Source organism: Gymnodraco acuticeps, unplaced genomic scaffold (assembly GCF_902827175.1).
Source record: "Gymnodraco acuticeps unplaced genomic scaffold, fGymAcu1.1, whole genome shotgun sequence".
Classification (NCBI taxonomy): Eukaryota; Metazoa; Chordata; class Actinopteri; order Perciformes; family Bathydraconidae; genus Gymnodraco; species Gymnodraco acuticeps.
The window spans coordinates 2,453,463-2,476,314 of record NW_022991091.1 but is presented as its reverse complement, the minus strand read 5'-3'; the positions used below and the strand labels follow the sequence as shown (position 1 = coordinate 2,476,314).

General features: G+C 40.8%; 1 protein-coding gene across 1 annotated transcript; it reads left to right on the top strand.

The window, feature by feature from the left end:
* Window positions 1-12,947: 12,947 nt before the first annotated feature.
* cxcr4b (chemokine (C-X-C motif), receptor 4b) lies at window positions 12,948-15,219 on the top strand. Its single transcript, XM_034236930.1, has 2 exons — window positions 12,948-13,056; window positions 13,593-15,219. Exons 1-2 carry the CDS (start codon window positions 13,045-13,047, stop codon window positions 14,706-14,708), a joined length of 1,128 nt encoding a protein of 375 aa, XP_034092821.1. The 5' UTR covers window positions 12,948-13,044; the 3' UTR covers window positions 14,709-15,219.
* The last annotated feature ends 7,633 nt before the right edge of the window (window positions 15,220-22,852 follow it).

The following is a 22,852-nucleotide window of genomic DNA, read 5'->3' as shown; positions in this document are numbered from 1 at the left end:
TCCTGTAAGGTAAAAAGGTAAAACGCAGTGGGTGTTACATGACTCACCATTACTGGAGCCCTGTCACAGACTAGAGACAGTGTTAGGTGAGTGAGACTAATAATAAGCCTGAACAACAGAGAGGTGAGTGAGATCAGGTTACAGGTGCAGGAGAAAGTCTGCTGCTTTATGTTTATCTTGACATGTCGTGCCTGTGAGTACATGCGTTGAGTCAGGTTCTGTTTAAGGTGAACCGCTTGCGTGATAATGTGTGAATACATTTCCATGTTAATAAGAACAAAGCTGTTTAATATCCATTTTCTTTCAGCCCAGACATAACAAAGAAACCAACACCTTGTCTCTGTAAATATATGCTTATAAATCAACCAGGACTGTATTATCTTAAAGGAATATGGTGCATGTTTTAACATTGTGGGAAATATGCTTATTTGCCAGCGCCGTAAGATAGATGAAAAAAAACAATACCTCTTTCACTTCCATTTGTTTATTATGGAGCTTCATGTTTAGCAAGATGCAAGATTTGTATTGATCTAATAAAAAAAACTCTTGGCAAGAAGAAAAATATGTGGATATGTCAAAATATTTATTTTGCCAACTGGTACGGTTGCCAACAAGGGCACATGTGGTCAACTTTATATTCCCTGAACGTCTTGCAGCGTTTTTTTTTATTTTAGTGTTTTGTGTTTGCAGCACTTTGAATATGCAGTGCTTTCAGTCAACTCTGGGCATGTTTCGCCAAGTCAGTGAATGTTTTAAAAAAATTGGTGAAGATGTTCCTTTATTTGCATGTGCTTTGGCACATTTGTTTTTCTATATTTGCATCGTTTTTGAAAATGCACCACATTTCTCCTATTGAGCGATTTTGGGTAATAGTCCGTTGGGACGGGTTTGCCACTGTAACTTTGGGGCCAAGGAAACACATAATATCAATGTTGACTGCTTTTAAATTCAGATTTACCAACACATGAGAAACGTAAAAGGTTTTCCCAATTGAATATTTCCCAACTGTGAGTTGCTGTTCTAAATCCAAGAATTCCACAGAACTTCGCTTCAGGCCTTCCTTCCCTGTCTCCCTGAGCTGAGGACACATAAAGAGGACACATTTTTATGATAAGGAAGGACATTTTGCTGTCCAAAAAGTCCCTTTTTCAGTAACTCCACGAAACAGGTGTTCCTTTCTGATTTTAGTGTGTTACAATATTAAAGTAAAGTAAATGTTGGTAAAATCTGGGATAGAAAATCCAGCATTCATTATAAGGTAACAGAACCAAACTGTCTGAGATTTGTGATTTTTAATAAATGACTGATTCTAAAATGTGTGACTGTATGATCATTTGTAAAAGAAAATGTATGCTTATATGCCTTGTTATTCATTTGGAATAACATTATTAAAAAAAACAATTCACATGCCATCTTATCTCATGACATTCTCCATTGACATGGAAAAGTGTCAATAAAGTCAGCAGGAACTTAAAGGGGACCTATCATGCAAAATGCACTTTTGTACGTCTTTTATACATGAATGTGTCCCCGGTGTGTCAGGGAACTCACCAAGTGTCAGAAAACACAACCCTCTCTCTTTTCCTCCATACCCAAATCTCTAAAAACGGAGCTGATACAGATTTGAATTTTTCTGACGTCAGAAAAGGGGTGCTCCACCTATCAGGTGAATGGCCACAGCCATTGCCACTCGAAAGCGCTGGAGACGCTGTAGTACATATGCCAGGCCTGTAAGTGGCGCTGTAGGCTGCCACAAAAGCAGCGAAGAAGACTTCTCACAGAATCAGCCCTTGCAAAAACAGGGCTGGAAAAGAGCAAAAAGAGCTAAATGAGGCATGGCTAAAATGCAACTGTTTGTTATTTTGAAAAAAAAACTTCACAGACATGTTTTACTGTATATAGGTATGGCCCTACAATATATTATTCAAATATAGCATGATAGGTCCACTTTAAGTTTTGTTTAAGCGGCTCAGATGTTTCAGAGCTGGGTGTGACTAAAGTGCCATGTCTACAGTTTTTCTAACAGAAGCATACACATACAGCAGCACTAGACCCAAAGTCACGGGACATGATGGGTATAAGAAAAACGACATCATCAGCTAAGTAGTTACGTCTCTTAGTGCCCCAGACGACAGATCTCTATACATTGATTTCCCCTCAGACGCTCAGAACACTCAAAGCAGTCTTATCTCCTGAGCATCCTGTCTCAACATCTGCTAATATATATATAGCTTATATATGTCCTTATTTTGTCAGATAACATATAAAACCAGATGGAAAGCTCCCAAGGGGACAAGGGCCCTCTTTAATTCTATTACACACACTCCTGCACACAAAACACACACATCAGCCCAAGATGTAAGCAGCTATTGGATACCACAGAGAGTAGTTCTTACAGATCCGAAGCTGCCCCGAAGGCAAGAGGCCCATGATGGATCAGACATTGATTTGATTTGAAGTGAGTGTGAAAGCCCCCGTCCGTGCCCTTTGCCAGAGAGGTGAACCATGATTGAGCAATGGCTGTCTGGAGGGTTCACTCAGGAAACTGTAAGTGGACAGGCTGGACCTGCTGCTAACAATCACCTTTTGTACAAATCGTCTGGAAATGAATTGTTGATTCACAGAGTGGAAACTAAAAACGAGTCCCAGCTGCACGCTCCTCCACCAAACACCATCTCTGAGCTGTTGCTTCTCAAATAATAGACTCGCAATAACGATGTTAAAACTTGTTTTGCTGTTTTAGCATGGGAAGTCATTAAAGCTGTATTAAGCAAGAGAGCCTCGTACCTGAGACTCTCCTGTTTACCCATAATAAAGTCCTTGTGTCGGCTAAGTTTCTCGTCTGAAATCTTCTCCGCCTACACAAAGGGATGAATCACTTCTTCTGAGTGAAATACAGATGTATCTGCCCAGCAGCAGTGAGCAGTTACAAAAAAAATGGCTACTGCATCACAGATAAATTGGGTTGTTTAAATCGTGTATGGAGTGGTGGAAGATCTAGATAATGTATTAAAGAAAAGCACCAATACCAATTTTGTTTATTTTGTTGAATTTCTACAAAAGTCTGTGGGAGCATCCTTCCCCCTGCAGTGCAGAACCTGGATAGGCAACAAAACTACATGGTTATGGTCAGGAAAATATTCTAGTGTGGGTTAAGATAACGGTGGAAGTGCTGTAACTTAAGTTCGGAAGTCACAAAACAAAAATGTATTGTTGACTTGAGGACATGAGCAGGGGTCTCCTGTGTGAAAGATAAGCCCATCCATCCATCCTAACCTAATTATTTATCATCCTTACCTGTCCTACATCAGAAATATGTGTGTTACAAGTTGATGTGAACCATTTTTATAAGATACAAATACAAATAGTGATTTCTTTGGGCGAAAATTGGATAATAGAAAACCTTCTAATCAAAGATAAATGTAGTGGAGTAAGAAAACAAACTAAGGGAAGGAGAGGTATAGAGTAGGAAGTGCCATTACTGCACTTGGGTACAGTTGAGTAATCTCAACCAACGGCTGAATGTAGTTTCCTGACATCATGCAACTAGACCAAATTAGACATTACCATACCGCTGCTAATTTGTGTAAACATTCTCATAGGTCCAGTTGAGCGAAGTACTTTGCATTTTCCTTCTACTAATGAATCTCTTTGTTGTTATTCTCAGTTGCCACAATGATGATTCAACCTGCAACCAGTTCACAAAATCTTTCACAGTTTACTTGTTCACATTACTTTAGGAAAACCCCTGTGATGCATGGGAAATGATGTGCTTTGCACCTGCAATTTCTTTGGAAGAAACAAAAAACAGAAACCAAAGCTGAAAACAGAAAGTATCAACATAAAAAGCAAGAAGAAGAAAAGTCCCAGTGCTGTGTGCACAGTTTGATTGACAGGTTATCTCTGGGACGAGGCGCACAGAAGAGCACTTCGCAACAAAGATGGAGACAAAATAAACTCAAGAACAGATTTCAAGGACTAACACCTGGAGGAAGTAGGCCATGGAGCTTACTAGTTGGTGTGCAATAAACACTTGAAGGTACACACGGTTTATCTAGGTACGAGAGAAACGTAAACATTGAATCACAGCCGAGCACGGAGCTGACTGAAACACAAACAGGGCCTGCGCTGTCATACAGATGTTATTGATGATAACCCAGAAGCTTTGTTGACACTCCTGATAATGACACATTCTGCCAGCTGCCCCAGGGCCGTCCTCTCTGTCCACCACAGCTCAAAGCAAATATCCAAGTGTCTCGCTGCTTGACAGATAATAATCAGTCTAAACAATACGAGTTCATGGAAGCCCGCTCACACCTGAGGCCTGAAAAACCTCTGTTTGTCCCCATAAAAGCAACACTTCATCACATCCGGCTCCTCTGGCTCAGTGTTTTGATAACAACAATTGCATTAATTGATATTTCCTGCCTCATTGTCTGTCACGAGAGAGTTTGTTTTGATCCAATCGGCCTGGTGAGGCTGAGAGAAGACCACAATATCATTTCCAGAGGCGCAATGAGAACAAACAAAAAGCACCTGTCATATCCTGATCAATAGCCTTCCTGTGGGAATACAGGGCTATTGGTATGCTGACAAAGTGACCAGCGCCAGTCCTATTTCCTGTCATAAACAACTCTAAAGCATGGGCCTGCTAAATAATCAAAAAGTCAGGAAAGCGGATGCTGCTGAAGGCACAGCGAAATCCAGATGTATTATTTACTCCAGATCTTTGTTTACACAAAAACACAATAATCCTCGCAGATTTGGGGCAGTCGGGGGTAGGAAAGGCAACACTTGCTATCAGTGGAGGGATCTACAGTCTTTAGAAAAGAAAATAACTCAATTGTGCAGAGAAAATAAACCCCAAGGCAGCCGAGTACAAAGGGCCGCGGGTCCCAGGCGAGCGCCTTCAGGATTCGACCGAAGACTTGGCCGGAGGAGGAAACTCTATCACAGGGCTGAGGGAGCACAGAGGGGTGGTTTGTTTAGCTATAAATCCTGTTCTTTTTTAATTCACGGGGGGCTCTCCCTGTCTGCCTGGATACAAACACAAGCAGAAACAATCCGTGTCTTCTTTTACTGACATTATGGTGTTCTTCTTTTTAAATGTTACTAATATCAGATAAAGAGCTCCCTTTGTTCCACATTTCCAAACATTGATTAAATCACTACTAAATCATAGGTGAACTGTGAAAACACTGCAAAACAATGAGTGTACCTGTTCCTGCATTTACGGGTAAATTATAAAGTTGGCACATCCTATGGATTGCTTCACAATCGGCTCCAGCTTGATGGGTAGACTGTGATTAACACAGGTGAGTCATGAACTGAGAATGAGGACAGAAAAACAAAATTTCTCGTGTTAAAAGACAGTGACGGTTTTTTAACAACTCTCTGCCCTTTCCTGAAGGCTGGAGGAAGGAGGAAATAAAACGACAATTTGTTTTCTGCTAGCTTCAGGCCGTCAGTGAAGACGGTGTCATCTTTCAGACAAGAGGGCTCCACAGGGGAGGTAAAGCGTCCCCCTGGCCGGGCTGATAGATGTTCCTCCACTGGTGCTCTGTTCAGGTCTGGTGCTGGACACTTGCCCACCTTATTTCGGACCAGGCCCCTTATATCACTCGCCACAGGAAGTCTTGAAGATGCTCATATAGACAAATCCAGCCGTCAGATTTCGATCGCAGTGCTTGAATAATAAATGTAGTCTGGCTTCTTTTGCTGAGTGGTGCTATAAATCAGCACTTAAAGCAGCAAAAGTGCTGAAGGGTGATGGCTTTTTACGCACAGAGCCTCTCTGGAAAGGTTCAAATGTTGAGGTTTACTATGTTTACTTTGGTGCTCTTCAAAGAAAAGATGCTCAGTGAAGGAATTGTATGAGCTCCTTTGTCTTTTTGTTGAAAAGGTATTACTCTGATCACATTAGGACAGCCTCCACCTTTGCACATCTAAATGCAGATGAAACTTAGGTATAATAGTCAAACACATATCAGAGCTAAATGGATCTTTTACAGGTTTAAATAAAACAATATTATTTATATATATATACAGTATACATGTTCTGTATTTAAGTGAAATGTGCGCATTATTAATACAACTTCTTATTTGTATGTAATGTTGTATTCTATTTTTACTTTATTGTATCTTTTATTTGACTTTATTTGATTTGTACTTTATCACATACATATCTTAATTTGTTTTTATTAAAAAGTATTTATTTGTTTTATTGCACATTCTTACTAAAACTTTGTTGATATCTTTTTTTTTTTAAATGTCATTCTTGAATAGAGCAACAGTCACAAAGCCCAATTTCCCCCTGGATAAATACAAATATTCTGATGATGAACCAATCCAACATGTCCCTCATTTCAAATAACATTTATGATGATCAATAAAGATGTACATTTGTTATGCTGGGGAGACACACTCCGCTGCTGATGTGTCCTTTAATAGATCCTCCTTGGAGACTCTTGACGGTGGAAGTAATGAGGCAGTCTGGCCTGGCAGCAGGTTTATTCCCTCTCTCCCTCCGCTGATCACTCGACTCTGGAAAGCTTATCTGCTGTCATCTGGTCCATTGTCCCCGTTATCTGAGGTGATCAGGTCCGAGCTGAGCCCCTGTTGGCGTTTCAGTCTCCTCCACCCTCCACAGGCCAGATGGAGGGGCTCCACCTGCAGAGAGCCTGAAAGAACACTTGCTGTGATCTTCTGTCACTAACAAATGCAGCAGAAGGATCTCTGGAGAACTCAGGGAACTCATTCAGAAAGTCATTGAAATTCGTACTTCTTCAATCCTCTGATCTGCCACGGCGGTGACAGTTATATAACCTTGTTTCTATTGGGAAAACCTGAAAAGAACAGTCTCTTAATTGGAAATTGAAACTGTGATGCAAATGAATACATTCAAACAATCCAAGCATTGCATTTGTATAGTGTGGAGGCCGCTTGCCAGTGTTTTAATACTGTCGCAAGGCAAAACCACAATGGAGACGTTGGTTAGAAAGGAAAAGGAACCCCGGTTGCATTTATCATGGACTCAAAGAAAACACCCTTCCTATGCAACAACATTTCTTAACTGGCTTTGTGGCTTGTTTTGGATCTCTGCCACAAGTGGATATTTCTCCCCTAACTGCTGGAGGGCAGGCATTGTCACCAATTTCACTTTTTATTGGTTCATGCCGCGTTGTCTAATTCTGCATGGAATCCATGTCAGGGCAGGCAGCAGCAGGATGCTGGGTAATCAGTGTGAAAATGTTCTGGAGTCAAAAAAAAATCTCCTCCCTCCAGTTGTTGCCCACCAACGTTGTCAAACAAGCGGCTGGGGAAAAAACTTGCCAGTGTTCCAGTAATAAAACATATCCTGCAGTCCTCCAAAAATATTCTTTTAATTTTTAAACTGGTCATGGATCCTCAGAATCAGACTCAAATTAGATTAAGTGTCATTCCTTAGCACACAAAACCAAAAAGACTGTGTTAAGCTACAAAGGCAGGTTATGACCAATTATAAGTCAAATTCTCCTCAGGGAAGTAACTCATGCATCCATTGTTAATTCAATTCTAATAATTTTGTCACAGGATAAAAAATCACTGAGTCGATAAATGATTATCACTTCACTACAATGTCAGTGATGTTAATGTGATTTCGCTCGAGCACACAGGCTGTTTCTGCACACCCTCTGAATTTCATATTGAATTCACTGGGAAGAGTGACCTTGATTGAGGTCGAGGAAAGGTTTTTTTTAAGCATGTAGCAGCGCAGCAAAGTAGGAAGTTAAAGTGGGTGCCTTTCATAGATAAGGAGCTAGCTTTGTCTTTAAAGTGGGGTCTATTGTTCAAATGGGAGCTCTTTATTCAAACACAAACATTTCAGCAAGCAAGCGAGCCAGATGCTTTTACAAATAATTCTTACTGTGTGGAAATATAATCATTAATATGTGTCTTTGCCAACACTGTGGAAAAATAACAGTTTCCACTTCTATGTCACTCAAATCAAGCCGACTGTGAGATTATGGTCTCCACAATATTTGCTAAAGTCTTGTGATAAGTTGTGTGCTCGAGTATCGTTTTTCTGGTGTCATGTTTTACTTGCCGGGAAACAAAAGGACGGGAGAGAATGAAGGATGAATCTCTCACGTTGCCCCACCCCCATACACCCCCACCATCACCAGCCTTCTTCCCTGAACAGACCATCCATGTGAGGGAGAGATAGAAAAACAAAAGCACCCTGATAAAACCTTGGCTGATAGATAGATAAAAACGTTATGCATTCCATCACAAATAACGATCATGAAGTATATGAGGAAAAATGCAGGAACATTCAGATCTTCTGAAGTCATTTAAAAACAATTAATTCCACACTTCAGCCCTGTACTGGCATTACACAGCTTTCCATAGAGAACCTGTAAATGCCAAGTACTGAGATCCTAAGTAAAAGTACAAATACTACGGTCTTCAAGTCATCCACTACAAGTAAAAGTCCAGAATTTTACTTGAGTAAAAGTATTAGCATTAATATGTTTTAAAATAAAAGTACTCTATGTGCACAATGGCTCATTTCAGAATTATTTGAAACAGAAGTATTATCAGTTTAAAGTACTTCAAGTATCAAAAGTAAAATTACTCAGTATGCAGAATGGATCTTTTCACAGTATTGTATTATTATGGTTATTTTTTTATCCTGTTTTTATTCGTGCAAAATAATTTCGTAATGCTTAGATTATTAGTACAGTACTGCATATTACCATATCAGCATATCATGTGTTTGTATTTGTACAAGTAACAATACGAATAAATGCAGTGGAGTAAAAATAGGATATTTACCTCTGAAATGTAGCATATAAAGTAGTATTAAATGGAAATACTAGTACAAATATAAATATGTCAATAAAGTACTTAAGTACAATACTTGAGTAATGTACTTAGTTACTTTCCACCACTGGGGAAGGGGTGGAATACGAGATGGAACAAACACTACCTTAATAAGTAGAGGATGTTTTTAAATCAAAATGCATGTGCATAAGAGGGATACAATATGGCAACAACAGCTATGTCTACAATGCATTATCAAGTACACACACTTTTCTTCTGTGTGTAGCAGAAATACACAAAGCACTTCTCAGAGCTCAGACAAGAGATTAAAGGTATTTAAGTTACCCCAAAAACCTTTTGTGCATTTATGGCCAACACCCAGAGTCAGCTCCAACATAAAAGACTGGATGTTTTTTAGTATGCAGAGAATGAAAAAAAAGAAGAAAAAGTGAAGGTGATATTTGAGCGGAGCTATCATTATGAAAAGTTATCCCGTGCTGACTTGCTCAGGGGGCCGGGATGAGTTGGAACTGGAGGGCTCGGAGTTGTTTACTGCTCATTCTTCTCTTTATCTCTCTGACATTCTACTGCCTCATTTCAATAGCCATTCTTCACTGAAGAGCCCGCTTCGCTGCCGTTCACACTTCTTGTGATTTGTATTCTAAGTAGCTCAGAGATCTTTTGTATTCCTGGCCGATAGCAATCTGAATCCTCACGCAGATATCCTGCTGAATCCAGAGGGGGGGAAAAGGCATTATTTATCATGAGGAGTGAAATATCTGATGTTAATGTACTAGAAAATGATAAGCTGCATGCCATGTACACACACACTCCACAGATGATGAAAGGTATGGCAAGAAGCAGATTTATTGAAAAACACAGATTTGACATAAAAAGCTACAATACAGGGCACAAATCTTGCACTGGAAGTATGAATATCATCAATAACATATCCCCGTTGTGGGACAAATAAAGAATTTCAGATTCTGAATATCATTCCTAACTTTTCTTCCAACAATCAATATGTCTGTACAAATGTATAAATATGATTCTGGGCCTTAATTTGTACATAATAGCTCCAATCTCAGCATTTCCCCCAAAAACTATAAATATTCACTGAGTTTCGATTCATGCACTCTTAGGACCTTCTTTAAATACCTTAATAAGAAATAAATAAGAAATGTCTTTGTTTTTCCCTCACAGATATATGTTTCATGTAAGGAAAGCATAGTGATCCAATGCCACACAACTGCACCATTTCAAAGACTTCACAACTCCAAGCATCACGCTGAATTTAGAAACAGCCTTTGAGCGAAATGGTAAGTGTAAAGGAAAAATGTATGAATGCTTCAGAGGAAATACTTCTCAAAATGTAAAGAATAAGAAAAAAAAACTTCACAAAGTGAGTCAGCAAAAAGCAGTGAAAGAGATTTGGGGAATGTAGAAAATAAAATAGTGTACGTTATTCAGAAGAAATCCAGGAGTTGTGCTGGCGGAGAGAGATAACAAGTGTGTGTCTGAATGGAGAAGATAAGAGCATCATACCAATACAGTGGCCTTTCTCTGAGCGGCAGATTCCTCCTGTTCCTCTCCTCGGGAGTTCTACTGCAGGGGGATCTGAAGACAACACACACAGGATTAGTCTGCAAAACATCTGTCTGTGAATGCTGCTGTATTACTGCTGATTATTAGATTATTCAGTCTTTCGTGTGTTCTTATTGTATACGAGTAATAATTAGAGGGCATTTTTCCACTCAGAGATCAGGTTGGTGTGATGTTTCAACACTGCATATTCAACAGATTGTAATTCAAACTGTGCAAGTGTTCCTGGGTCTCCTGCAGATGCTTCACGTGCTAACTACTCTTATTCTGAAGGAACATTAAGAACAGTTTCCTTCACACCAGGGGATTTTAGTGTAGAGTTTGGTCAAAATAAAAACCCCTCTTGGAGTTTCTACAGATAGAATAACTTTTGTCAATAAGTACCAGAGTAATAAAACAGCGCTTTTAAATCGCCCAGTCGAGAGTAAAATATGTATTTTTTTCCACACAGATCATATTTTGTGCGAACACAGTGTTAGTCAGTCATGTTCAGAGATGCTGAGTACCGTCACAACACAAATGGCTGTGGTTTCCATTCCAACTTTTAATAACAGTAGGGTTTTTTTTATGATTCAGCATGATGACTGTCTTCTGATAAACTTCCCCATTTTCTAAGCACCCTGGGGTAACTTTTCATCACAACACACTGTTGTTTTGAAATGTAACTGTGAATTGTTCCTGTTGTTGAAATGCAGAGACAGTTAAAAAGCTGTCGAGCATCTTTACCTTAACTGACCTCTGATATAGTACGATACGGCCAGTTGAGAAATTGATTGAAATCTGATATGCACAACATGTGTGTTCCATCAGATAAACCTAAGAACAAATCCGCTATTGCAACATATATGGAAAATAAATGTTTTGCTCTATGAAAATGTGCTGTTGTCCTGATGTTTTTTGAATGTTGTGTTGTCCTGCATCTCTAAGAATCCCTCTTCAACACAAGGGGCAAACATCAATAGAATCAATGATGCACATTGACTCATTGAATCTATCAATGCTCTCATATATCAAAGACACGAGGCAGCATTTGCATGCCACATGGAGGAGATTCGGTTTCAGACAACCGTCAGCTCCGTCTGAGAGGGCGGAGGGTTTGGTGTGGTCTGTCATCACCAACTGAAATCAGAGAGGGTTGGTAAAGCTGTGAAAGAAAATAACGTTCTGCACTGTGAGACTCGATAGCCGTTTGATAGAAATGCCACATTATTGGGTGTGGGGTTCTTTTCAAATCCACTGGGGGTCATTAAGCAGTTGGCAGCGCAGACATAACAGCACTTGAGCAGAGACAGGGTGTGTTTGAAGGTGAGGACGGATTCCAACCTCCGCTGATGAAAACTGTCCTCAGACAGTTATAAAGTGATTTGTAGAGAGAATTATGAGGCTGAGAAGACCCTGAACGACCAATCTAAATGTCAGTGCACGCTTCATGCAGAATGAGGAGGGAGGTGCGAAGTGTGAGGCTGCTGAGCTGATGATATACAACCAGCAAAGCAGGTGTAATCCTAAAATTGCTCTAATTTTTCCAACAACTCTCCTTGACGGATGGCTGAAAATGGTGTCCTTGTTGAACTCTACAGCACATTCCTCTGCTGTGGTGACATTACAGCAGAGAAGGAAGCAATACTCCAATGTTTAACTTGAGTAAAAGTACCAAATATTAAATAGTTCATTTTTTGGTTGATTTATATGTTTGTATTAGCTAATCACCTCTATCTGTAATTAAGATGTCAGAATGCAGTGGAAGTGGAGAATATTGGCTTCCAAATGAAGTTGAAGTATAGTTGCATAACATTTACTTAAATTCATCTTTGTTTGTTTTGGGAATTGTTCTTGTAAAGCAACTTTGAGTATCTAGAAAAGTGCTTTCTAAATTATATTTATTACTCTACTCATTATTACTAAAATAAAATACTCATGTAAAGTACAATTACTTCAAAATGGTACTTTACAGTACTTGAGAATATGATATTTGTTACATTCCAACAACATTGTAATATATTCTGGGTAGGTGCACTTAATAATAGGATAATAATCATATTATCACTGACTGATGTGAAATCTATGTCTTATGATATGTTACTGTGCTTACTTTTTGAAGTGCATGTGATATTGATGTGTTTTTCCTTTATGGTGTCTCTGTAATGAAGGCGTTGATTCAATTACATGTTTGTATATCAGGTTCTCAAAATGTTTCATAGTAAAGGTTAGTTCTTGGTTGTAAATTCATACTTCCTATTGCAAAAAAAATAAAGGAAGTCTTAGTTTTTACAGAGTGCAAAAGTCACCAGAAATAAATTCAAGAATAAGTTAAGCCTTATGACATTAAATAATTGTCACAGTGCCCACACAAACCTCTCTTTTTTTGGTTCAACGTCTTTTTCGAAGGTGACAAAATATTGGACACGGTTGTTAGGGTAACACTTTCACAAAGTGACGCCCACTGTAGTTGGTTTTATAGTGGAACCTCTTTTGGAGACTCGTGCGTCTTTAAGCCCCACCTCCGGGGGGGGAGTGGGCCAGCGCACCGACGGCAAGCCTATATATTGGTTTGCATTAAGACAGACAACGGATAGCCCTGCTGCACACACACAAACACACACTGGTTCTAACGTCTCTTTTCAACGACTGGCAAACATGGACCAAGACGTGAGTTTCTTCATTTGTTTTTACTGTTTAAATTAAGATAAGGCAGTTTGGTCGGTTTTGACTTGAAGCTGTTTTAGGAAAAAAAGGTCAATCTAAATATATTGGATAATTTAGGACCCGTGTAAACAGGGGTGTAATTAACTAGTAATAGGCCTACTAATTGTATTGTTTTGTAATTTTAAATAAACACTTTTATTGGCAAAATAACTAAAATAAATAAGTTAAATTCTAACTTTTTACACAACTTTAGAGAAGTAGCAGATAAAAAAAAATATGTTCAACCATTTTTGCTAGAGGGTGTTTAGTGGGGAAATAATGTGAATATATTTTATCATTTTCATCATTGTTAACAGTGATATTATATACTTTAAATACTTGTATTCTTAATACTTCGATTGGTAAAATGTATTTACATTTTAAACTTTTCAGACAACTTAGGAAACAAGCTGCACATTTTCTTTAAAAGATACATTTATTGTTAACAACTAAATGTATATCAACTGTTTTCTAACTTCACCATTCCTTTTTTCTTTCAGATGGATGTGACCTATGAGTTTTTTGAGAACGGTACTGACAACTTTTCAGAGTCTGGAGACTTTGAGTTTGGAGATGAGCCATGTGGCCGAGCCCTCAGCAGCAACTTCAGCAAGATCTTCCTGCCGACCGTTTACGGAATTATATTCGTCCTTGGAGTCATTGGCAATGGATTAGTGGTAGTTGTCATGGGCTACCAAAAAAAGGTCAAAACAATGACGGACAAGTACCGGCTCCATCTCTCCGTGGCTGACCTCCTGTTCGTCCTCACGCTGCCCTTCTGGGCCGTGGATGCAGCCAGCTCCTGGTACTTTCGCGGTTTCCTCTGTGTGTCAGTGCACACGATCTACACGGTGAACCTGTACAGCAGCGTGTTGATCTTGGCCTTCATCAGCCTGGACAGATACTTGGCAGTTGTGCGGGCCACCAACAGTCAAGCTACAAGGAAGCTTCTTGCGAGCAGAGTGATCTATGTGGGAGTGTGGCTGCCTGCTGCTGTGCTGACTGTACCTGACCTTGTGTTTGCCAGGGTGCTCACAGGGTCATCCAACATCCACTTTTTCAACCATAGCATAGAGACTGCAGACTCCAGGATCATCTGCCAGCGCTTTTACCCGCAGGATTCCAGCATCATATGGACAGTTGTTTTCCGCTTTCAGCACATCCTGGTGGGCTTTGTTCTGCCCGGGCTGGTCATCCTCATCTGCTACTGCATCATCATCGCCAAGCTGTCGCAAGGCACCAAGGGCCAGGCGCTGAAGAAGAAAGCGCTGAAGACCACGGTCATCCTCATCCTTTGTTTTTTCACCTGCTGGCTGCCCTACTGTGTTGGTATCTTCCTGGACAACCTGATAATGCTGAACGTGGTGACTCCCTCCTGTGTGCTGCAACAAGCGGTGGAGAAGTGGATTTCTATCACAGAGGCGCTGGCTTACTTTCACTGCTGCTTAAACCCCATCCTCTATGCTTTCCTGGGAGTAAAGTTCAAGAAATCAGCCAAGAGTGCACTGACAGCCGGCAGCAGATCCAGTCAAAAGGTGACACTCATGACCAAAAAGAGAGGGCCAATTTCCTCAATATCCACTGAGTCGGAGTCCTCAAGCGTTTTGTCAAGTTAACAAAAAACTCTGTGACTTGAAACTCTCAGGAGGGAGAGAAAAACTAAGCTTTGATTTGAAAGAACTTACTACATTTTGTACAATTGTAAAAAAAATAGTTGTTTTTTTATACTTTTTTAATAGTTTTTCCTTTTTTTACTGCAATTGGGTCTTGTGTTTTTTTTATTTGCATTTGTGCAACCTTTATGTTCCTCAGAGAAGACTGTGTCCGCGGGCCTCATTTCCAGTCATGCAGCTTTACAATCGAGGTCCATTTTCCCCGTTTCCATCTTTACAATCTGTGCTGCTGTATCAAAGCTCAGGCATACAATGCCCTACTTTTTTTTCATGGATGGTAGCTGCTCTTGGAAACCTGTATATAGTTTGTAGCATTTGTGTGTTCGCACTTAAGTTGTGTGATTTTCTGAAAGCTATTATTTATTGCTGTCATTCACACTGGAAGTTTTGTAAAAAAAAAAGAAACTGCATGCTGCTTTTTTATGTAAAAAATAAAAAATCCACTGCTTCATTATGACTGTGTTGTCTGCATTTTCACCTCAAACCAAGTCCTCTTTCCCTCAAGGCAGGGGTGGGGGATGGGGTGTGTGTTGGAGGGAGGGGGTGGGTCTCTTAACACAAATGTCTACACCTGATCTGGCTAGAAAGCAGGAGGAGGACTGAACAGGCAGGCCCTGTAATTGCAGGAACATCTGTGCACTTTTACATCTTAAGCAGCCATGACACAAAAGCTCAGAATTCTTGGTTATAATTAGCACCCATATGGCTCCTTAACAGAGTAAATAGCATGTTAAGTTCTCCTTTGACTCATTTTCTCTTCATTTTGCAAGATATACTGCCTCCTTTTTATTTGGCTTGTATACAAGTGTTATGCTTACTCATTTTAAAAGAGCAGGTCAGTGGGTCGACTTAGCTATTTCCAAGTTAACAAAGCACAAAATAATAGTATTCAGGACTCGGGTTATATATTCTAAATATGCAAATAGGCAGACACACAGTCTTTGTTGAGCACGAATGCAATATATCATACGCAATAAATCAGCCACAATTACAAAGATGTCAAGATCAGGCATAAAAATAACAACTTTTGAGCACACATGCTGACATGTATCTTTCTGTGTGCTCTACTTTCTTAAATATAAACAAGAGATGTAATCTTGGTGAACTGGTGACGCGGTGATGTTCAAGTTTCAGACCAAAGGAAGCTGAAAACAAAAGATGTCAAGGAGAATTAAGTCGTCAAATGGCTGTTGTACAATGTAATGCCGGCATCCATTCAAGACTCCAATGGAGTGACATTTCCACTTCTTTACATGTAAAAAAGGTGTGAATTGCCCCCATCAGGCCACAAGGTTAAAGGGTATTTGTGGTTCTGGTCTCTCAGAGGGAAACGGGCGTAAAACAATAGGTGCTGTTTTCAGTTGGAAATGTTCCCAGATAATTCAGAATTAGCATGAGAGTCGCACTGCCTCAGTCTCTGCAGAGACAGAGCAGATTAACACATCAAGTGCTCAGATGCTGCTGCTTAGGTGCTGTTTACACGGGAACGAAACGGGTTGTATCCGCTACTTTTGTCTTTCGTTCACACGAGGCCCTATCGGAACCGCGGAAACGGACCCCTAAAACGATAATGGGTCCCAAGGGTAGATCTGCGGAGGGAACGCTCTGGGGGGCCAAACGGCTCCGTGTGTACGCCCTATCATTTTCCTGATAACGATGAAGCCATAGCCCCGCCTCTGCCCACCTCTGCTGCTCACCCAAATCTACAGCTCCTCTACCACAACCATCAGAAACAAGTGGACATGGAGAACTACATGAACTACATGTTGCTAAATCCACCGCGGAGAATAAACAGAAGGGCAACCATGGCAACCATGCTCAGGGGTCTTCTTCGCTGCTTTTGGTGTATTTTGTGGCGGAATTACAGCACCACTTACAGGCCCGGCATATGTACTACAGCATCTCCAGCGGGTCGAGCGGTCTCGTGTGAAGGGACACGTTTATTGAGCCGTATCCGTGTGAACAGAAGTCTTTTTTTAAATCGAATTTGGTTAGTTTGCGTTTCGTTTGCGTTCCCGTGTAAATAGGGTCTTAGTCCTTCACCGCATCAGGAGCTTCAGGATCAGATCATCTACTATACAGAAATGTTACCTGATGTGCATGGTTAGTTTCCCAGTAAACTGATGATATTTTAGGAAACTATTTAACCAAATAACAGTGAGCTATCATAAATGTAGAAAAATTGTTAAAATGTTGCATTATCAGGAACTGTCGCAAACTTCAATACAAACAAAAGTGATGACTTAGACATAACTGCCTTAAAACAGAGGCTGGAAAAACAGGGAAAGCCCAAAAGAAGAACATGGTTAAAACAAACAGTCAAATGGATATGCTTTTATTACTGTTCCTGAGAATGATATCTTGTTTTTAAGTCATCTGTTTTATGGATCGATTTTTTTGGTTCCTATTGTTATATTGCATACCATTATCACCAAGACAAAACATAAATATTTTATCCTAAATATCCAAAGGGTCCACTTGAGTGCACAAACAGTACTCAGGGCCCCTTTGGGAATAAACCCTCAGGGACAAGAAGGTGCTCTTTCATTCATTATTAAAGCTTTCGCTATCTTTGTGTGGTGAGAAAAGGCTTACTCCTCAACAAAACACACATAAACATCCATACTGTAAATCTATACATCAACAGAAGTGTTTATTTTAGATGGAATAGGTTTTTGTGACATAATAATGTTTTCATCTGTTACTAAGCCTCAATATAAACTTCCTGTGCAAAATCCAACCTCTCTGACATCTTATATATTAGTAAAAACAAACTCATATGTGTATGTTGAAGTAGGGAAGAGTGTCTTGTTTGCTTTGTGGGTTAAAGGGCAAAGCTGTTCAAACGGACAGGAAATACTTTCTATTGGTGATTCATTACCAGTGGGCCAGTTTCAAACCGTGACTTGAGACCATTGTTCAGGACGTGTTGATGTAGGTTTTGCTGTTGAGATGTATAAAATGAACAGTCAGTAAATGCAGATATACATTTAAATGCTATTGCAAACAAGGATGAAAGGAACACTAATACCACAGGTTCCTGTGGGCAGCGACCTGCTCCTCTAATGGTTGCATTGTTTTGGTTGGAAAGTGAGCAGCAGGAAGGCTGTTTCCTGCATCAGGAGCTCCTGTGGCCAACAGCCTGAGAAAAGCTTTGATGACCCCCCACTGTATTCAACCCACCATCACTCACTGTGCTCAGCCATTCCTTCAAAGGTCACTGCATACCTGGATGCACTCAGAGAGCTCGACCAAAGGCGTGAAACTCATTTCATGCAGTGACACTTTATAAGGGTGCATGTGGATATATAATAACTACTAGATGACCACACATGGTGGAACCTTCAAAATAATGAAGACCACAGCATATAATTTTTGACAAGCTGGTTGTGTAGCAATATCCCTTCCTATTGATTTAGTCAAGTGTGTCTGTATATGAAATAGAAAACCCACATAATAATGTACCACTTTATTAACTTCCATGGTTTGCATGCACGCTTAGACAGTTTATTATCATAGTTTATAAAGGTTTACATTTCTATGCACAAACAATATGTACACATCATATTTAACCTTCCCAAAAGCTATGTCTGGTTTCTCATTCAAATATTATGTCTTAGCAAGCACACTTTATCTTTTAAACAAATTGCTTATGCCTTCAAAGTAATGGGCATCATTTTATCAAATATCGTAGCAGCTTGATTGATTGATTGAAAAGTTTATTAACAGCTTGTATATTGGGTACAGTACAGTACAGCTCAAAACATACAATTGTTAAGGGATGCAGACCAGAGAAAGACTTTCGTCTTGTTTACATCAGGGTCCCCCATTTCCAATTCATCATGTCATTTAAGACATATAAGACATACAGATGGCTTATTTACAATTTACATACAGGTGGTTTTTTTACATACAGATTGCTTGTTTACAATTTTCATTTTAGATTTCGTTCTAATACATCCTAACCGGACATTTAAGACATACCAAGTCTACAGATATACAGTTAGTAACAGAGTCTAAAATGCGAGTATATACATAGATGGGGGGGGAAGCTGTCCATTGAACGACAGGTTGAGATTTGTACCATTACCGGGGCCAGTTTTGCAATGCTCTCCCCCAAAGGTGCTCTTTAAGAGAGGTTTTGAAGGTAAGTATAGTTTTACTTTTCTTTACAGTTGTGGGAAGAGCGTTCCACCTTGATGTGGCATAATTGTGAAACGTGTATTCCCCCTTTTTTGTGCCAAATCTGGGTTTCACATGATTTGTGGAGCTCCCTCTGGTGTTATGATCATGGTATTCCTTGACCTTTGGGAAGAATTTTGACATGTACATGGGTACCATAGAGGTGTAGTGGATCTTGTAGACCAGGCCCATTGCAAGTAGCTGTACTCTGTCGTCTACTCTAAGCCATCCTAGGTTGTCAAAGTGGGCAGAGGTGAGGTGGGTTCTAGATGAAAGGTCAAGCAGTAGTCTGACCAGTTTATTTTGCGATGTTTGAAGTTTTATTTTTAGCGCCTTGGAGGTGCTATGGTACCATGACGTGCAAGCATAGTCATAGTACCCTTGAATGAGTGCTCCTGCCAGAGTTTTCAGGGTGTTTTTGTTTACCAGAGAGGAGATCCGGTATAGGAATCTAGTTCTTTGATTGACTTTTTTTATTACATTGGATGCCATTTTGTCACAAGAGAGGTTTGCCTCAAGAATCAATTCAATTCAATTCAAAACCTTTATTTATCCAGGTAAAATCCCATTGAGATCAATGATCTCTTTTTCAAGGGAGACCTGCAGCAGTAGGTTCCACAAGAAGACATAAACAACAGAACAACAAAAGGACATCATACAGCAAAATGTACAGGGATTACAATTTACATATTTAACCACAAGTACAGGTACCAACAGCATCTGATTTTGTAGCATCCAACCGAGCTTTAAAAACATGTAGTGGTACTAGCTTGGTAATTTTCCATTCTTTTTGCAGACTGTTCCATGTTAGTGGAGCTGCACATCTAAAAGCTTTCTTCCCTAAGACAGTCCTAGCACTTGGCACATTTAATAAAACCACAGCATGCGATCTCAGGCAATAAGTACTTTCAATTCGCAGAGAGATCAGGGAGCAGATATAAGATGGTAGTTTATCCAACATGGCTTTGTAAATTACATTACATTACATTACATTGCATTTAGCTGACGCTTTTGTCCAAAGCGACTTACAATAAGTACATTCGACCAGGAAGACACAACCTTGAAGAAAACAGAATCATATAAGTATATCAGGTTTCATAGAGCCAAACATTTCAAGTGCTACTCAACTGGCTTTAGGTAATCCAGTCCTTTATTGGTATAAAAGTGCTTCGTTAATCGTTCTAACGCTCGAAGTGGAGTCGAAAGAGATGAGTTTTCAGTTTGCGCCGGAAGATGTGCAAGCTATCTGCCGTCCTGATGTCAATGGGGAGCTCATTCCACCATCTTGGAGCCAGGATAGCAAACCCACGTGTTTTCGCCGATGGGAACTTGGGTCCCCCTCGCAGCGAGGGCGCAACGAGTCGTTTGGCTGATGCAGAGCGTAGTGCACGCGCTGGGGTGTACGGTTTAACCATGTCCTGGATGTAGGAAGGGCCAGATCCATTCACAGCATGGTACGCAAGTACCAGTGTCTTGAAGTGGATTCTAGCAGTTACCGGAAGCCAGTGAAGGGAGCGGAGGAGCGGAGTGGTGTGGGAGAATTTAGGAAGGTTGAAAACCAGACGAGCCGCTGCATTCTGGATGAGCTGCAGAGGTCGGATGGCACATGCAGGTAGACCAGCCAGGAGGGAGTTGCAGTAGTCTAGGCGTGAGATGACGAGAGCCTGGACCAGAACCTGAGTCGCTTTCTGAGTCAGCTGGGGACGTATCTTCCTGATGTTGTAAAGCGTGTATCTGCAGCAGCGGGTTGTAGCAGCGATGTTTGCAGTGAAGGACAGGTTGTTATCTAGGGTCACACCCAGATTCCTGCAGTCTGAGTCGGGGAAACAACTGAGGTGCCGATGTTGATTGTCAGGTCAAGAGTTGGACAATCTTTTCCCGGGAGGAAGAGCAGCTCAGTCTTGTCAAGGTTGAGTTTGAGGTGGTGAGCAGACATCCACTGAGAGATGTCAGCTAGACAAGCAGAGATGCGTGCGACGACCTGGGTCTCTGAGCGGGGAAAGGACAGAATTAATTGGGTGTCGTCAGCGTAGCAGTGGTAAGAAAAACCATGCGGGCTAATGACTGATCCGAGCGAGTTTGTGTACAAGGAGAAGAGGAGGGGACCAAGAACAGAGCCCTGAGGGACCCCCGTAGTTAATTGACAAGGGTCGGACTCAGACCCTCTCCAAGTCACCCTGTAGGTACGGTCTTTCAGGTATGAGGTGAGGAGGGAAAGTGCAGAGCCGGAAACTCCAAGTTTTTGGAGAGTGCGAAGGAGGATCTGATGATTCACCGTGTCGAATGCAGCAGACAGGTCCAACAGGATGATGACAGAGGAGAGGGATGCAGTTTTGGCAGTGTGCAGTTCCTCCGTGACAGCAATGAGAGCAGTTTCTGTGGAGTGACCTGCCTTGAAACCAGACTGGTGCGGATCCAGAAGGTTGTTCTGATTGAGATAACAGGAGAGTTGTTTAAAGACAGCGCGTTCAAGTGATTTAGACAGGAACGGGAGGAGAGAGACAGGCCTGTAGTTTATAACATCAGACGGGTTGAGAGTGGGTTTCTTTAGGAGAGGGTTTACTCTTGCCTCCTTGAGACTGTTTGGAAAGTGACCAGAAGTTAGAGAAGTGTTGATGAAATGGGTGAGAAACGGTAGAATATCAGGAGCGATAGTCTGAAGGAGGTTTGAAGGGATAGGGTCCAGAGGACAGGTGGTAGGGCGGGCAGAGGTAATGAGGGTAAGAACCTCACTTGGAGAGAGAGGGGAAAAGGAGGTTAGTGTGTTGGTGGAAGGAAGGTCTGGTGACCCAGCGGTGAGTAAAGGTGAGTCAGAAAAAGAAGAGCGAATATCATTAACCTTTTTTTCAAAGTGGGTAACAAAGTCGCTTGACAGAAGTGAGGAGGGGGGAGGAGCTTTTGGAGGGTCCAAGAGGGTGGAGAAGATGGAAAATAGTTTTTTAGGATTGGAATAGGAAGATTGGATCTTATCTTGAAAGAAAGTGCTTTTTGCCTGAGAGATCGAAGCAGAGAAAGAGGAGAGGAGAGCTTGATAGGTTAGGAGGTCGTCACGGTGTTTGGATTTCCACCATTTCCGCTCTGCTGCCCTAAGGACGGTAAATGAAAAAGTACCAGTGACTGAGCTTCCGTACAGTAAGTGATGGCATAACCGCCTTGGTATACAGGGTACAGTGATGCGTGAGTGCTTTACAATTTGTCATAAATCTCAGTGCACTGTGATACACAGCATCTAACTTGCTCAGGTAATTGGCAGGTGCATTCATATATAACAAATCACCATAGTCCAGCACAGGTAAAAAGGTCACAGTGACTAGCCTTTTCCTGGCCTCAAGCGAGAAACAGGACTTATTTCTGTAAAAGAAACCTAGCCTAACCCTCAGCTTTTTAAGCAGGTTATTGACATGAAGTTTAAAAGTGAGACAGTCATCAAGCCAGATACCCAAGTATTTGTAACAGGTAACCACTTCAAGTTGTATTTCTTGCGTAGTTACAATATCCAAAGCAGTCTCTGGTGTATTTTTAGCTTTAGCTTTAGAAAAGAGCATTACCTTGGTTTTATCCACATTTAAAAGAAGCTTAAGCTCAGAGAGCTGAGCCTGAATAATGTTAAAAACAGCCTGTAATTTAACAACAGCCTCGTTAATCGAGGGACCTGCACAGTACATAACGGTATCGTCCGCATAAAAATGTAAGGTTGCTCCTTCGACATTTTCACCTAAACTATTAATATAGATAGAGAATAATAGCGGACCTAAAACTGAACCTTGTGGTACACCATTAGTGATGTTTAACCACTCAGAAGACAGCCCATCAAACTGAACACATTGGGATCTTTCAGAGAGGTAGTTTACAAACCACCCTACTGCATGGCTGGACATGCCTATACTGACCAGCCTTTGCTTCAA